The sequence below is a fragment of the Leuciscus leuciscus genome, assembly GCF_965113295.1.
Source record: "Leuciscus leuciscus genome assembly, chromosome: 5".
Classification (NCBI taxonomy): Eukaryota; Metazoa; Chordata; class Actinopteri; order Cypriniformes; family Leuciscidae; genus Leuciscus; species Leuciscus leuciscus.
This window is the reverse complement of record NC_138729.1, coordinates 4470569-4486072: the sequence shown is the minus strand read 5'-3', so window position 1 is coordinate 4486072 and position 15504 is coordinate 4470569. Positions and strand designations below refer to the sequence as shown.

The 15504-nt window shown below is 35.2% G+C and overlaps 1 protein-coding gene across 1 annotated transcript; it reads right to left on the bottom strand.

The window, feature by feature from the left end:
* Positions 1-2660: 2660 nt before the first annotated feature.
* tmem116 (transmembrane protein 116) lies at positions 2661-14147 on the bottom strand. Its single transcript, XM_082170436.1, has 11 exons — positions 13889-14147; positions 13484-13530; positions 13314-13377; positions 13099-13227; positions 8187-8291; positions 8028-8077; positions 7170-7253; positions 5779-5914; positions 5265-5409; positions 4806-4885; positions 2661-4714 (listed from the first exon to the last, which is right to left on the bottom strand). The coding sequence occupies exons 1-11, from the start codon at positions 13952-13954 to the stop codon at positions 4532-4534; spliced, it is 1089 nt and encodes a 362-aa protein (XP_082026562.1). The 5' UTR covers positions 13955-14147; the 3' UTR covers positions 2661-4531.
* Between the last annotated feature and the right edge of the window lie 1357 nt (positions 14148-15504).

Genomic DNA, 15504 nt, shown 5'->3' with positions numbered 1-15504 from the left:
CGGCATTGAATTAGTTATCGGATGATATTAAAAGGTAGTGGGATTATTTGTGGTTGACCTGGAAATTTTAACTTGATCAAAAAGTTATGGATTTGATATTAGCTGCGAATTCAGAGCATTAACTTAAGTTGTGTCAGTGTAACGTTATCGATAGCTAGCCTAGTCTAACCGTAAACTAGTTGGCTAACGTTACTGCCATACAAAGCCATAGTAACGTTATCTGATCGGTTTTGAAACATCTGTTCTGTTTTGTCTTGTGTCAAAGTCTCCAGCTGGTTCAATTGTTTTCAGTTTCATAGAAACGAGGGTGTTAAATTTGTTGTAGGCTAACTGCAAAATACAACCTAACGTTATCAAGGCATCGACTTGATGTTTCTCCCATAGACTGTTATTCACGGTTATTCACGGATCAGGCAGCTCTAAATTACTCTTTACAAGTTCCTTATTTAAAATATAATAATGAGCAGTGTAACTACAGTATTTCAATGATTTTACTAAAGTAATGTTACATATTACATTTGATTTGATTACTTTTTTACATTTCTGTCAAATATTAACCATTTTCAAATAAACGGGGTAGTGTTAACCTTATTCAGCACTGAAATCTTCTTTCAAAGTCCTTCATCACATATTAATATTAAAATAGCTTAATTTCAGAGCACCACACAGTCAGACTGTAAGATCGTTCTTAGGTCACATACCAATTATCATAACATAAAAACTGCAATGGTACTGTTTTTAAAATCATGTGTAGTAGGCCTAAGTGTACAGTAAGTGTGTGTGTAAACATGCTTTAATGAAGTAGACTTCAAAAGCTTTTGAATTTGAGCTTACAGTTCTTTCATCAACCTGTCTTTTACATAAACATTACAAAATAGATACTTTAACTTAGTCCTCAGATAGAGGAGGGTTGCTGCTAGCTCCGTTAAGGTATTTCTGTCCCTCCCAAACTGCATTGAAATGGTATGTTTAGCAGCCAGAATAAAAAAAATTTCAGGGGGAGAAACCCCCTTACCCCTCCTAACATGATCCATATCACCCGTCAAAACAATTGCAACGTCTCAGATTGTGCCCCCCCAGAATTTTGGCTTGCATGACGCCCCTGATAAAATACAACAGTAAATCTATATAAATAATCAGCATACAGTCCATGTTTTTGTCAATTCATTGTTTAATTGTTGATAATTTTTTTTCATAAAAACACTATCATGGGGTATGCTATGCATCACATCCAAAACATGCACAAAAGGTGTAAGAACATTATAAACAAACTAACTACTTAAAAGCTATTCATTTACCACTAGGCCTACTTTTTACCAACTATTAGTTGTAGATTGTGCACATTCAAAACATTCAATACATTCACAAAAAAGTGTAAGAATAGATAATTACTAATAGATTTACACTAAATGAGAATACTTATAGATTCTATTTACACTACGTAAAAATATCCATTTCTTTCCAATATGTGCAGTAGTTAGATGCTATTTATAAATAATGGCAGATACTATTTGCACCTCAGTGTTGTTGTACATTACAGTAGGCCAATGCAATAATAACATAGTGTAAATTATTATTATTAAATTATTAAATGGATGCCACCTTATTAAATACCATAAAGCCCTCCTACACCTACCCCTAACCATAACCAATAAACACTGTATTATTATTAAAGACACGTTAGACATTTTAATTCCATTTTACAAATATTTTTCATTTGAAAAAAAACCTGCCTTTCCGATCTGATTGGTAATGGGAAAGGTATTTATTTTTATTATGTATGTATGTATATATGTATGTATGTATATATATGTGTGTATATATATATATATATATATATATATATATATATATATATATATATATATATATATATATAGTGCCATCCCTTGGTTGAGAAATTCTACTGGCATATATATTCCCCTCTCTCTTAATGGGGTGTATCGTTTTAGCCCCCATTGTGTCACATTACGTATAGGACAAAGCTCATGGAGACGAGGAATACGTAAAAAATTACTTTTAATAATCAAACTTTCAGGGGAAACACCAAACACTCACGCTAACATTGACGATAACGGACAAAGACTGAAGGAGAACACGAGGTATAAATACACAGGGACTAACAAGATAAATAATGAGGTGATTGACAATGCGCAGGTGATAGACATGACTAATTACAACAATCATGGAACACTAGGACTGAACCAAAAACACAATGACGGGGGGAAACACAGATCATACATCTAACACATTGTTTATAAATGTAGGGACAAACAAAGTTGAAACATTATTCTACAAAAGAAAGTGATTTAGCCATTACATTACCAAACCAAAACTCACTACATCTCAAAACACATTTGTTCACTGTGGCCTTTCCTTGGGGATTTTATGTATTTAATGTATTATATCTTTTACTTCCATTAGGCCTATGTTTTTTTCTGTAGACTATTTTTAACAGGTGATATAAATAAAAAACGTTGCCTAGAGAGCCGTGAAGTATAATGCAGTAGTTTCAGCAGGTGGCAGCATTTTGCAGAGAGTTATAAATCCAGAGTTATAGAGTTATCATCATCCTATAATCGAGATACTATAATCGTGGTTGTCTATAAAGCTAATCTGCAAACAAAACTCTGTAGAAGCTGAAATCAACCATCCCAAAATATCAGCACTTATTTAGATTTTATTGAAATTTTCATTTATTTTCAACAACACTTAATAGCTATGTACAAACATATTTACAATACAAAAGCACTCAGAAATGAAACACTTAAATTGAAACTTAAGTCATTCTGTCATGGGAAAACAATTCTCCTAAGCCAAACTGAAACGGGAAAAGAGGTGCAGCATGTTGATTATGACACCACACATATCTGTGTATTTACACAACAGGATTCACACACTTTTAAACGGTGAATTTTACATGACTTTTCCAGCTTTGTAATTACTGAACAAGGACTTCAAATTTGGTAGCACCTTATTTTACAATCCTGATTCGCATGAACATACTATGTAGTTATTGTAGTAATTCATAACACTGAACCTAACCTTAACCCATGTAGTTACTGTACCTTCCATTACTCAGTACTTTTGTGGGTAAGTACACTGTAAGTACATTAAAAGTGCATGTACCAAAATTTTTTATATTTTATAAGACCCGTTTCTAGTCAATGAAATATTTTAGAACAGAGCATAACTGGAAAATGTTACCAACTACAGAAGTTCCCATGACTTTACACTAATTCACCCACAATCCACAAGACTTTCTTTCATCTTCAAAACATAAATTAAGATATTTTTAATGAGAGATGTCTGTCCCTCCACTGAAAGTAACGCTAAAAAAAGTCCATGAAGAGATTGTCATAGTTATTCATAAGGTTTGTTCTTGCGTGTTTGAACTTCTGATGACCATATTTGATGTGCTCTATGTGTGTTGATCAAAGTTTATATGTGAATAAAAACCTACATCAAATCTGCTTTTTGATGTAAAGTGATCGTTTCTCTCTAGAAGTCTTTGATTAAACCACATTTAACCCATTTATCAAAGGTTTGGTTGCATGGACTTCCAATGGAGGGACAGAAATCTCTCAGGTTTCATTAAAAATATCTTAATTTATGTTAAACAAAAGACTTATTGGTTTGGAACGAAGAGTTTATTTACTTTCCCAAGCCTGGAAATCACAATTTCGAAATATTTCCTGTATATTTTCAAGTTTTCAATTTCCATCTCAAGCAAAAAGCTTATTCCCATGGTTCAGTGCAACTATCTTGACAAGTACATGCACATTGTTTCTCATCAGCTGTGCGTATTCTTCAATAACAGCCATTGAGAAGCACTGCTCACAGCTTTTTTTTGTACATTGTTCATCAAGAGGAAATTATGTGTGTGTGTGTGTGTGTGTGTAAGTGACCCCAGCATCACTAGCCAGTGTGTAGGTGGATTCAGCGCATTGTGTTTTGGATGGAAAGAAGTAGCTTCGTCCTCTCAGATCCTGTTTCAGAGCTATTTCCCATGGCTGTAATCTCCCTTCGGTCTTTCCCTTTTTTACATGTCGCTAGTGCGCCGTGATCTGAAACCTTTCAGCACGTCAAATTGCAAACACTGGATGATGAAACAGTTGATCTCTCAGCTGAGCTTCAGTAGCAGGTGCAGCTTCTGAAATCTCATGATAAAAACCAAGGTAGAAAAAAAAAAAAGTTTAGCTAGCGTTTCAGTATGTGAGTGAGAGAGCATCCATCTCTGCCATCTGGTGTCGGTAATATAACATCGAGAGGAACTGCTTCAGCTGCGACATCAAAACCAAACACGTCTGTTGAACTTCACGCATGAAGGACCACACTGATGCTTAGCTGGTTTCAGTCTTCATGAGGAGAGTTTTTCTGACACAGCAGTGTGTGTGTGTGTGTTGTATCGACTCCAGTCTCTCATGTGTTCGACTCCACTGGTAAAATCTTGAATGCACTGCAAGTCGCTTTGATTTAAAGCATCTGCCCAATGCATAGAAGTACGCGTGTGTGTGTGTGTGCGTGTGTGTCAGACAAGATTAGTGAGTGACGCAGCAGAATGCAGAGAGGCGTAGTTTGGTTTCTGTGAGCGTAACAGAGGAGTCTGTGTGTTTGCGTCGCGTACGGTGCTGCTGCTCAGAGAGCGGAAGTGTTGTTGAGTCCAGCCGTAAACCAGGCAGTTCAGCAGACCTTGAGATGCAGAGGTGAAGGCCTGAGGAGAACAAGATTACAACTGTTTTACACTTGCATGTGAGGGGGTAAAGCTATTACTGCTGCGGGAGCTTTTATGTATTTTGGCGAACCTGGAGGATGTAGAGAACGACTCCCATCCTTCCCTCGATTATGTCCGGTTTCGCCATCATCAGAGTGGCCAGTAATATTGCTGAAATAAACAAGAGATCATAAAAAAACTGTTTAGCAGTGGATTTATTTCACTACTTGCACTCAAATGTAAGATTTTGTACTCGAATTGCATATAAAACTTCCATGCATTTGGATTATTATTATTTATATTTATATTATTATTACTTTGATTCAGAATAAATCTATAAATTCAATTCAGAGAAGCCTATGGAGGAGTGAGACAGCTCTCAGATTTAATAAAAAATATCTTGATTTGTGTTCCGAAGATGAACGAAAGTCTTACGGGGTTTGAACAACATGAGGGAGAGTAATTAATGACAGAACTTTCATTTTTGGGTGAACTAACCCTTTAAATCTGTCAAAATCTAAAGCTGTTAGTAAATCTGTGTTGTGCTCACCCGGACCCCAGCAGAAGAAGAAAGCGGAGGGATAAAGCAGCATCCGTCGCTCCAGGAGCCGGAGAGTCGCCCAGTGATGGTCCCCGAAAAACCCCTGAGACGTGACGACACGCTTGTACAGCGAGCGAGCTTTACACATCAGAATCTGAAACACACAGGTGCAATACGATGAGTCACATGCGTTTCTGAGAGCAGTAACACTGTACATGCAATAATATTGTGAAATATTATATCTATCAGAAAAATATTAAGCAGCACAACTGTTTTCAATATTGATAATAATCAGAAATGCTTCTTGAGCAGCAAATCATCATATTAGAATGATTTCTGAAAGATCATGTGACACTGAAGATGCTGAAAATTCAGCTTTGATCACAGGAATAAATTACATTTTAACATATATTCACAGTTATTTAATAATATTTCACAATATTACTGTTGAAATGCTTGAACAGCGGTGTACATTTGAATCATAAATTGCTCAGCTATTCAGAAACGAGATGCTGAATCTCACCGTGATGCCGATGAAGGTTAAAAGGAAGGTGAGGAGGAAAATGCCCATGCAATAGTTTTGAATGACAACACATGCTGTGACTTCTGCTGTTACATATGAGGTGAGATAAACAGCCCCTGTGTGCATCAGCAAACATCTGGAAGACAATCAGCATCATATTAAACAACTGTCTGGAACGCTGGATTCTGATTGGTCAGGCGCATCATTCTGGCTATTCAACTGCACAACTGACCATTGTTCTTCTGTGGTGCTTTAATACAATTTCAACTCAAATCCATATATTTTATTGTGTTTTTATTTTATTTTATTTTTTATTCGCTATAATGACCAGCTGATTGTTATGGAAGCTTGTTTCCGCCAGAATAAAACATTTTAAAAGATAATTACGATTTTTATCTCACAATTGCAAGTTTACATCTCGCAATTCTGACTTTATTTATCAGAATTGCGAGATATAAAGTCGCAATTACGTGTTGTAAAGTCAGAATTATACGGTGCCCCTAAAGGGACGTGGTGGTGGAAAAAATTTTAGGATGGGAGAAATTTTTTTTTTCAAATCTTTTGCGTTCCCCACGCAAAACTTTTGCGTTCCCTCGCAAAGATATTTTCGTTCCCACGCAAAACCTGTTTTGAACTCGGACAGACACTTCCTGTTTAATGTCCCGCTGGCAGTGTTTCAGAGCTCCGTACGTTAATGGAACGCAAACATCTTTGCGAGGGAATGCAAAAGTATTGCGAGGGAACGCAAAGTTTCTCGGGGGAACGCAAACATTTTGCGAGGGAACGCAAAAGATTTGGAAAAAAAAACTTCTCACAACCTAAACATTTTTCCACCACCACGTCCCTTTAGGGGCTCCGTAGAATTGCAAGATATAAACTCAAAATGTGACTTTTTCTTGCAATTCTGGCTTTAAAACACGCAATTGCGACTTTATATCATGCAATTCTGTCTTTATAACTCCCAGTTGCGTGTTATAAAGTCAGAATTGCGAGATAGAAAAGTGGACAAAAAAAATGTGTCTTTATATTTCACAATTCTGACTTTATAACACAATGGCGACATTATAAAATGCAATTCTAAGATAAAAAGTCACAATTGCGTAATGTAAACTCGCAATTGTGAGAAAAAAAAGTCCGAATTGTGAGCTAAAAAGTCGCAATTACCTTTTTAATTTTTAAAATTAAAAAAAAAAATATTCTGTGGCAAAAACAAGCTTCCATAGATTGTTCATTAGACCCACACAAACAACTAAACTATAGTTAGATATAACAACTGTAATAAGTGTTTAATAACAATAAGCTCATTCAAATAAGACTCTGTGAAGTTATGATGATAAAGTAATGAGAAACAACCGTTTATTAATCAGATGTGAGAATATGGTTAGACTGACCTGTAGGGCTCGGTGAAGTTTGTATAACAACGAAACACATTTCCTGCCACGAAGACGGGCGCCGTGAGTATTAAAGGCAAAAGGCTGTGTGGAGAGATCAGGACAGACATTATATTCCTCAAATCTGCTAATATCACATTTTCAGTTTTATCGTGCATGGTTTTTGCCCTATATTTTATGCAGGATTATAAAAAAGTTTATTGTAAATATTGCTTGAATGTGTACTGTGCATACTGGCAACTAGCAGAAATTAAAAAAGTTTCAGTTTTTTTTATACTTTATTTCAGTAAAACAAAATTGTTTGCGGTTTTAGTCGCTATGCTAGCCATGTGTTAAAAAAACATGTTAGCAACATGATAATTCCTGCTAGTGCTAGCAATATGTTAAAACATGCTAGCAATGTGGCAATTCATGCTAGAAACATGTTAAATTATGTCAGTAACATGTTAGCAATGTACAAATCGTGCTAGCAACAAGCTAAAACATTAGCAATGTGCTAATTCATGCTAACAAAGTGTTAAAATGTGGAATGTGCTAATTGATAGTTGAAACATTCTAGCAATATGTTATTACATGTTAGAAATGAGTTAATTCACTGTGTTAAAACATGCCAACGACATAACCCCCTAGCAATCAATCTATCCATCTATCAAAACTTCTTCAAACTTTATGGTCAGGCTTTCTCAAGCCAAATTTTTTGTATTATAGTCTTAGGTAAGAACTCATAAGTGCACGTACTGTAAAATAAAGTGCAATCAAACTTGTTTTATAATTTCATTACATAAATGATGTTGCTCCATCTATATTTAATATCAGTTTCAGTGATATTTTTATTCCGATGATGTCCAGTGTACTCACCACGACAGCACTGGGGCCAGACATCTGCAGTCTCTTGCTCTTGCTGGATTCTGAAATATACAGGCGAATCAGTATTGCCAGCATTTACAGTAAAATAAATGACTACATTCTTCTGCTTTATTTCCTTCATTAACATGATGATAATGATGAACTGAATACCTCGGCTGGGAGCCCGTTCAGTCTCCTGTAATACTTTCTGCTCAGCCCGGCGTAAAGCACCCAAACATAGTGCAGCGTATAAAAGAAGGAGGCCATATAAAGAGTCTGCGGGATGAAAGTCAAAGGCAGAAGTTAATGAAGTTTAATTAGTTACACATTCTAATCTCAGAAAAGGTTGAACCATGTTGTCACAAAACTGTAACCCATGTCTCTCTTTATTTAACGATACAACAAAATAACAGACGCAGGAGGACTGTAAATACACAGACTCAGTGAAGGGAGAAAACAAGGAACAGGTGCGGTTAATCAATTAACAAATGAGTAACCATGGAAACAAATGGGACGACTAATGAACAGAGACAAATGAAACAAGAACTAACACAGCTATAACAGAAACCTCAGGTGACAACGTATACTTTAATAAAAAGTAAATAATATGCTTATTTGCAAATTGAATGCATAGTGTTCAGACATGACTGCATGTTAATTACAATTAAATGAAAATATATTACAGTTTAAATATATATTAAATGCAGCTAGCTGAACTTTAGAGTTTTAAGTACATCATTATATGTATTTCATTTCATTATTACATCTGTTGCCTCTGAAATATGGTTGAACTGTACTGCTACATGTACTTACGAGTATTTATGGTCAATTAAAATATACTTTAATGTAATTTCTATTAAAACTTGTGTGTTTTGTATTTAAATATATTTATAATTACACATTTATAATTATGAAGTTGCAACTTAGTGCATTTAAAGTATATTAACTTTAAAAGTAATATCAAACAACAAACTACATTTAAAATTATAATCCAGAACTTTACATGTGCTTTAGTATGTTAATCAACACATCAAAATAAATACTTTACAGCACGGCAAAAACATAATGATTTAAAATGTACTTTAATGTTAAACTTTTAACTTGACATGATTACAAAGTGCACTTAAGTGTGTTAAGAAATAGTTTACTCTCTTTAAGTACACTTAAGTGGCCTTATTAATATTATATTATCTGTAAGTAAAGCCTTTTTCAAGGTTTGAATTACACTATACGTGCACACTGTTTTTACACAAGGGACTCGAGGACCAGGGTTAGAAAAACACAGTCTTAAGGCACATTTGTTGACATTCATGTCATTCCAGGATTGAGCAACTTCTTTATGTTGTTAAAGATAGAATATCGTTCATCTAGAAATGCCTAACTGGTCAACATGGTTTTCCTTTCTGTTTTGCTTGGAGCACAGTTGACTTAAAGAGGATTAAAGTTGTTAGTTATATTTGATCAAGGTGTGTTTTGCCTGATTTAACAGTCACAAAACTATGTACACTATTGCGCTATTACAAACTGCGTCAGCGGGTTAAAGTAGAGCACTGTGTCATATTCAGTGCAGTGTTGTATGCTCAACGACACTGAGTGAAACACTTAAAGCTCATGCAAAGGTGAATGTGAAGGGATTTTTAAGTCAGTTTAATATGATTTAAGTTATAATGACTTGTACAATCAACTTGATTATACTTAAAAAAATAAGAAAGCGACTAAACTTAAGTTTTTTTAATAAAATATGTGGATTTTTTTTTTACATCGAATGCTACGATTTAGTTTTCATTATGATTCTGTTGTTATAGATTAATACCCGTCATTAATTATATTCTTAAAATAAAAAAACACTTAATGCATGATGAAAATTACATTCAAATATAGTTTTACATATTTTACACTTCTAGTGGTTCCCTCAAGAAGAAGAAAACATGAACTGATTAAAGACCAGATCATTTTAATTAGTCACTATGAGCTCTTGAAAATGTAAATGATTCTAGTAAACTTATGCATGCCTGTCTGGTTAGATGTGACTCATCAGTGAGTGTCACATGACCTCGGGCAGGGTTTTCCAAAACTCAGGGCGTTTTCAGTGCATGGAGGATTGGCAAACAGTGTCAAATTTGGAAAAAAACAGCATTTTCCACAAATAGCAGGGGTTTTTCCGATAAATTCTGCTTATAATTATGTGAGTAACAATGTTGAATTGTTAAGCTAGACAAATGCATCCAACACTACAATATATATATAAAAACGGAGAAAATGGAATGAGATTATTTACTTATGGTGTAAAATTATGGAGCCCCTAAAAAGACATGGTGATGGAAAAAAATATGGGAAGAAACATTTTATTTAAATTCTCTTGCTTTCTCTCACAAAACCTTTGCTTTCCCCAGAGAAACTTTTTGCAAAGAACTCAAAAGTGCCCACAAAACATTTGCGAGAGAACACAAAAGCACTGACGTATACTTCTTCCTCCCATCTCATATTTTTTCCCTTCACCATGTCCGTATTAAATTACGCTACTTTGTTTCACAATTTTATGCAATGTTACTTTTAAAGCTAGGTTAGTTTATAATAGCATAACCAATAACAAATTTAAATTTAATAAAAAAAAAATGGATTTGCTCCTATAATGCCTTAAAAGTAGAGCTGCACGATACTGGATAAATTGAGAATCACAATTTTTTGGTTTAAAATAGAGATTACGATTCGCCCAAGATTCTGAATAGACAGCTAAACAAAATAACATGTCATTTAGAACAGATTCTCACGAAATGTTAATTGCTGTAGTCTATTTAAAATGTTTTATTTTTTAAAAAAAGGTTGAATGAATGATTCAATGACTCACTCATAAAGACCTAACTAGTTTCATTACTGGATGAATCAGCATTTTTGAACAAATCTCTTGAGTGAATGATTCAATTACTCATTTTTTAACAGTCACTTGTCGCCACCTACTGGTGTAATCGATACAATCATTATTTGAAGCGTCAAGTTACTTTCGAAAGGTGATTTACTCTATTTTGATCACTACGGCACAGACATCAGTGTTTATAGCCGATCTATAAACCTTTATCCCAGTACTTCTGTGATAATTTGAATTATTGTATAATGATACTGTGCGCTTGAAAAGACTGTTTGTGAAGCGGTTTCATACATGTACATGACATCTGCTCTCTCTGGGTCAGAACGCAGATCTGAATGTTCACTATACTCGTACTTGTCAAAGTTTAATAGTCAGAGCCGATTCGCTGTCATTTAGGAATAAGATCACATGGGTGTTTGAATCCCGATCGCGATATTTTAACGATTAATCGTGCAGCTCTACTTAAAAGTCCAGGGAAACCAAAGCACTTCCAAACAACAGACTGAACTTTGCCTCCACGCATTACTGAGCAGTGACGTCCACTCACACCCATGACAATGCACTGCTATAAACAAGTGTGTGTGTGGAGTTTAAAAGTGGGGCAGAACTCATTATATCTGGCCAAAGAATATGGACCAAATTTGCTGCTCCACTTCCTTTTCACGTTCGTCCCAGTTCCATGTTTGTTTTGTGCTTTAGAACAAACTGGTTTTAATGTCTGAGCGGAGAACAATTTTTGAAGTGAAACTGTCTAGCACACATGCTTGTCTTCTCTGTGATATTTTAAGCAAAATGGAAAACAAACAGGCTTCAATAATGAGAGACACATGTTTGGGCCTGTAAAGCATTGGCAGAGTAGAGAAAAACTCCCTCACTGGTATTTTAAAACTTTTTTCTTTTTTAGCATTTAGACAACAATTTATTGGCTAAAGACTTTGCATTTTTTCGAAAAAGGGATTGTGTCAACTTGAAGTACCATACTAAATGATTACAATATGCATATATCAGGTTATTTTATGGAAGTCTAGAAATCTACAAAAGATATCATGGTACTTTTATGGTACACGTCCAATAAACCATGGTATTTTTGGTAACATGATATTGTTTCTTCTTGATGTTAAAAAAAACAGTCTGTTAAAAACATTCCTTGAATTAAAAGTGACAGGAGAAAACAATGAAAGAATTGTTAAAGTGCCTCTATTATGTTTTCTCTTTCATGCAGTGCGTAATAAAGCTGTTTGTGAATGAACAAGGTCTGCAAAGTTTTAAAGTGCACGACAAATAAAGTTATTGTCTCCTAAAAGAAAGAAGCGATTCTGAACGGCCTGAAACGAGTAGTCGGTAATTCCAGTCTTGAACGTGTAGGTTTGTGTTAAATCTGCATAATGCCAGTCTATGCTCTTCATTGGCTGCATCATGCTCTTCATGAACAACGTCATCTTTGACCCACAAACACTGTAGTTATAGCTAAGACTGGAAGAGTTTGGTTCGAGTTGTTCATGTTGAGAAGACGCTGTTTTTTTGTGCTATGAAAGCAAATCCACTTTGATGCACTTCTAAAGGATGAGACTCACGCTGGAATTATTACAGTAAAACTGATGCCTGTTACTGTTCGTATCACTGTGTATCAAGTGTGAGGAAGATCTGGAGCTGACATTCAGATATTCTAATATGTGTTTGGTTTCAGATACATGCTGTAAGCGGTCGACCAATCACAACAGACTGTGCCGTCTGACCAATCAGAGCAAAGTAGACCAATCACAACAGACTGGCTCCCTATCTGACCAATCAGAGCAGAGCAGGCTTTAGGAAAGGCGGGGTTTAGAGAGACTGAATCCTTGATCGAACTGTTTCAGACACTGAGAAAAGAGCTGGTGCTGTAATGTATATTATGAGAAAATTAAAGTATTTTTGACCGTGGATGCATGTAAACCTTATTGTAAGAGACCTGCAAAACTAAATTAGGGCTCGAAACCTTTAAAATAGCATAACAGGAGCACTTTAAACGTTTGAAAAGGATGCTCATCTTAGTAATATGATTGTGTTTTTGATTCCAGATGCAGTCAATCAAATATGACTGCTCCAATGTGGCTTTATTTGTGGAAGTGGAAGTATGATGCAAAAACATTGCATGTTAAAAAAAGGCATATAGAGGAAGTACTGTTCTTTCGCATATGATAAGCATAATTTTGGCATGATATTGTGTCAGTTTTGTACCTGTTCCACAATGTGGAGGTTGTAGCAGATGTTGTAAGCTTTACAGTTCTGGGTGAAGAGAAGACCACCAACCATCCAACTCAAAGCTAACAGCAGGTCTGTTAAACTTAACAAGAATAACGGCAGCACCTGGAACACAGGTTTGTTTCTGTGGTCAAAATTACATTTGCATACATGAACATATTGGTCATAATTCAATAGCTATGGAGGCTTACCTCTGGTTTTTTTACTAGTCTTGTATAAATGGCATATCCAATTATGGAGCCTGCACCTACAATGCTGTGATGCAAATTATTAACACATATAAATAAGTATACAAGACATAATACACGTATCTATTTATTAAATGACTGCAAAAATACGATAAAATAAATAGATAACCTACCTTAGGATGGCCATTGTCATTTGAATACATCGCACTATAGGGTATACCTTTAAAAAGACAAGAAAAACAAAGTAAGAATATTGTATTTAATCCGGTGTGTGTGTGTGTGTGTGTGTGTGTGTGTGTGTTTATTTAAAGCATGTAGAGCTTTAAATAAGTATTTTATGAGTTTATGGCAATGCATGACCTAGATATGAAGTGTTTGGTCAGTATACTTGCTAAATAAGAATCAGCGTTAGTGTTTGAAATGATTATTACTTTTCAAATTTCTTAAACTACGGTATTAGTCATTTAAAAAAGATCATTTAAAGAAAATAGCTATAGTGAAAAGGGCACGAGAACCATGCGCGCCCGAAGCATAGCCGATAGTTTAACTATGTTGTACATTTTTGTAAAACTACTTACAGGTGTCCAGTTGTCAGTCGGTGTGGTGGTGTTAATCGGTGACTTATCTTGGTCAAAAAAGTCCATATTGCAATATTAAAAAGCCTATTTAGTGATCAATTAATTCCACCTTAGAGCCCTATATTCCACTCGATTCCTTTCTCATGTAACAACAGCAAAAAGCAGTTCTAACAAATGTATATTTGCTACCAGAACATGCAGGAATAATAATAATTTGAACAGACACAGAAGTTACAGAGTAACTAAATGTGCTTTCTCAAACTCGAGTCCTGTAAATAAAAACAGCGCGCCCCGCCCACTGTATCACAAAGCGATTTCGATTGGCTACGATCTGATTGCGTCACACATTCGTCATATTTTAATGTACATTAAGCGTGGCGTGCTTCACCAGGCATGGCGAGAGACTGGCGCATTGTCTGTTTTGGCTCACACAATCTTCTCTATTTAAAAGGACGTCCTGTTTTTTGGCCAGAATTGTTTGCCTGTTGTTCCATACGTGAAAAAATGCTGTGTAAACTGACATCGTGATGACAATCAGCGGATCCTTTAGGCATGAACAGATCAGGCAACAAAACTGAAAGTTTCAGTATCAGTAACTAACGCGTTATTTTATATTATATGCCTATTAGTTGACTTGCTACCCTTTTTTATTTATTTATTTATTAGGCTGTACCTTGAAACTAATTTGTTTGCAATTAGGCCTTATTCTCAAATGCACAGCAGTTTAAGACTAATCTTTTATTAACACAGACTTGTGAAATATATACAAGATCTACATAGATCAGTGTCTAAAATGAATCTAAGTTGCTTGTGCATCTATTTTCTGTGACATGCACATTTACATTCAGATAATTGCTCAGTATTTTACCTGCTCAACCGTCAAACATGTTCACTTTGTGTTTTGTCCGGTTGTTAGGGAGAGTTAGATCTGACTGACGTTCAAAGTTCACAGATTTCATGTCATTCTCTCGCCTGTTGGTTTGCATGAGCATCAGAGGTCTACATCCCTCACCCATTTCTGGCTTCATTAATGACAGTATGCGTGAGAACAATGGACACAAGCACTGCCTATGAAGGCTGTCTAAGAGCGTTTATGTCATTTCTGTGAGGTATCATATCCGTAATGTTTCACAGATCCAGTGCACATACACATGATGCAGGTTTGAGTCCAGATTGAGCATCACATTTCTCCCACTTTCGTCATATCCATTAAAACACACGAACAAACCTGCTCATTTCATTTGAGCACTTTTAGATTGTATTTACTTTTATTCAGCAAGGATGCATTAAATTGAATAAAAGTGACAGCAAATCATCATATTTGAATGATTTCTGAAGGATCATGTGACACCGAAGACTGGAGTAATAATGCTGAAAATTCAGCTCGGATCACAGGAATAAATTAGACTTTACAACTGCAATTCCAAAAAAGTAGAGAAATGTTATAAAATGCAATAAAATCAAGAATCTCTTGAACAGAAAGAAATACAATTTTTTGTTGTTTTTTTATGTTTTTACTGGCCAAATTAATTGTATTTTGTACATATAAAAAAAAAATATTTTTTATTGTTTGAATAGCTGCAACACCGTCCAAAAAAGTTGGGACAAATGCAAAA

Bases quoted from the DNA above. Each gene is read 5' to 3' on its own strand.
- tmem116 (XM_082170436.1), bottom strand. From the start codon at position 13,954: ATGGACTTTTTTGACCAAGATAAGTCACCGATTAACACCACCACACCG. The intron at 8,078-8,186 runs GTATTCAGTTCA...TGTATATTTCAG, and splicing joins TGAACGGGCTCCCAGCCGAG to AATCCAGCAAGAGCAAGAGA. The intron at 7,254-8,027 runs GTGAGTACACTG...CTCTCCACACAG, and splicing joins CTGGCCCCAGTGCTGTCGTG to CCTTTTGCCTTTAATACTCA.